General features: G+C 42.5%; 1 protein-coding gene across 1 annotated transcript; it reads right to left on the minus strand.

Annotated features, from left to right (window-relative positions):
• Positions 1–220: 220 nt before the first annotated feature.
• On the minus strand, positions 221–1,109 carry LOC138895791 (uncharacterized). The gene is made up of 2 exons (XM_070180522.1): positions 610–1,109; positions 221–524 (listed from the first exon to the last, which is right to left on the minus strand). The coding sequence occupies exons 1-2, from the start codon at positions 1,107–1,109 to the stop codon at positions 221–223; spliced, it is 804 nt and encodes a 267-aa protein (XP_070036623.1).
• Positions 1,110–1,611: the final 502 nt, after the last annotated feature.

Below are 1,611 nucleotides of genomic sequence, written 5' to 3' on the forward strand. Positions count from 1 at the left end.
CGGGCTCGAATGTGCCGATGACATCCATACCCCAAGCGGAGAAAGGCCAGGGTGAACTTGTTGCATTGAGTTCATTGGGTGGTACTCGTATTATGTCAGCATGTATCTGGCATTGGTGATACTTCTGAACATACTTGATGCAGTCTGTTTCCATAGTCATCCAAAAATACCCTGCACTTAGTATCTTCTTGGTTAAGATGAAACTATTCATGTGCGGTCCTCAAGTTACGACATGTATTTCCTCGAGAAATCTGGATGCCTTCTTGGCATCGACACACCCTAGTAACCCCAGGTCATGAGTCCTTATATATAGAATTCCACCGATTTGAAAGAAATGGTTGGCTAATCTTCGAAGCATGCGCTTCTGAGTATGGGTAGCAATCTCTGGGTATTCTCCCTTTTCCAGGTACTTCTTGATGTCGTGGAACCATGGATTTCCGTCAATCTCTTCTTCAACATGAGCACAGTAAGCAACTGTTTCTGAATCCTTATTGGGATAGGATCGATAAAATTCTTGTCCGGTGCTGTATCATGGAAGATAAAGTAGCTAACGCATATGCAAACTCATTCTGAATCCTCGAAACATGTTTGAATTCTATCTTTGTGAACCTCTTGATCAGCTCTTGTACGCAGTGCAAATATGGCAATATTTTGGTGTTCTTCATAGCCCGTTCCCCTAGACCCTGGTGCACCAAAAGATCTGAATCTCCGATTACCAGCAGTTCCTGAATATTCATGTCAATGGTCAACCTAAGCCCCAAAATGCAAGCCTCATATACTGCTATATTATTGGTGCATGGAAACCTGAGTTTTGCGGATACCGGATAGTGTTTGCCGATTTTTGATACTAAGACAGTCCCGATACCCACTCCTTTGAAGTTTGCTGCTCCGTCGAAGAACATTCTCCAACCATCATATGCCTTGGTGATATCTTCTCCTACAAATGACACCTCCTCATCGGGAAAATACATTTTCAATGGTTCGTATTCTTCGTCTACGAGATTTTCTGCCAGATGATATGCCAATGCTTGCCCTTTGACTGCCTTCTGAGTTACATAGACGATGTCGAATTCGCTCAACCATATTTGCCATTTTGCTAACTTTCCCATAAGCATGGGTTTCTAGAAGATATACTTTAGCGGATCCATCCTTGATATGAGATATGTAGTGTATGCACAGAAATAATGCCTCAACTTCTGAGCTATCCACATCAAAACACAGCAAGTGCATTCCAGCAAAGAATACCGGGCTTCGTAAGGCGTGAATTTCTTACTTAGATAATATATTGCCTGCTCCTTTCTTCTAGTTTCATCATTTTGTCCCAAAACACAACCGAAAGCTCCCTCCAATATGGACAAATAAAGCAGCAGAGGCCTTCCTGGTTCTGGTGGGACCAGAACATGTGGTTTAGATAAATACCCCTTGATTTTATCGAAGGCTTTCTGGCATTCTTCAGTCCAGCTTGTTGCAGCATCTTTCCTCAGCATCCTGAAGATTGGCTCACATATCATAATTGACTGTGCTATAAAGCGGCTGATGTAATTGAGACGTCCTAAAAAGCTCATCACATCTTTCTTATTCTTCGGAGGTGGTAGGCCTTAGATAGCTTTG

Source organism: Nicotiana tomentosiformis, chromosome 7 (assembly GCF_000390325.3).
Source record: "Nicotiana tomentosiformis chromosome 7, ASM39032v3, whole genome shotgun sequence".
In the NCBI taxonomy this organism is placed as follows: Eukaryota; Viridiplantae; Streptophyta; class Magnoliopsida; order Solanales; family Solanaceae; genus Nicotiana; species Nicotiana tomentosiformis.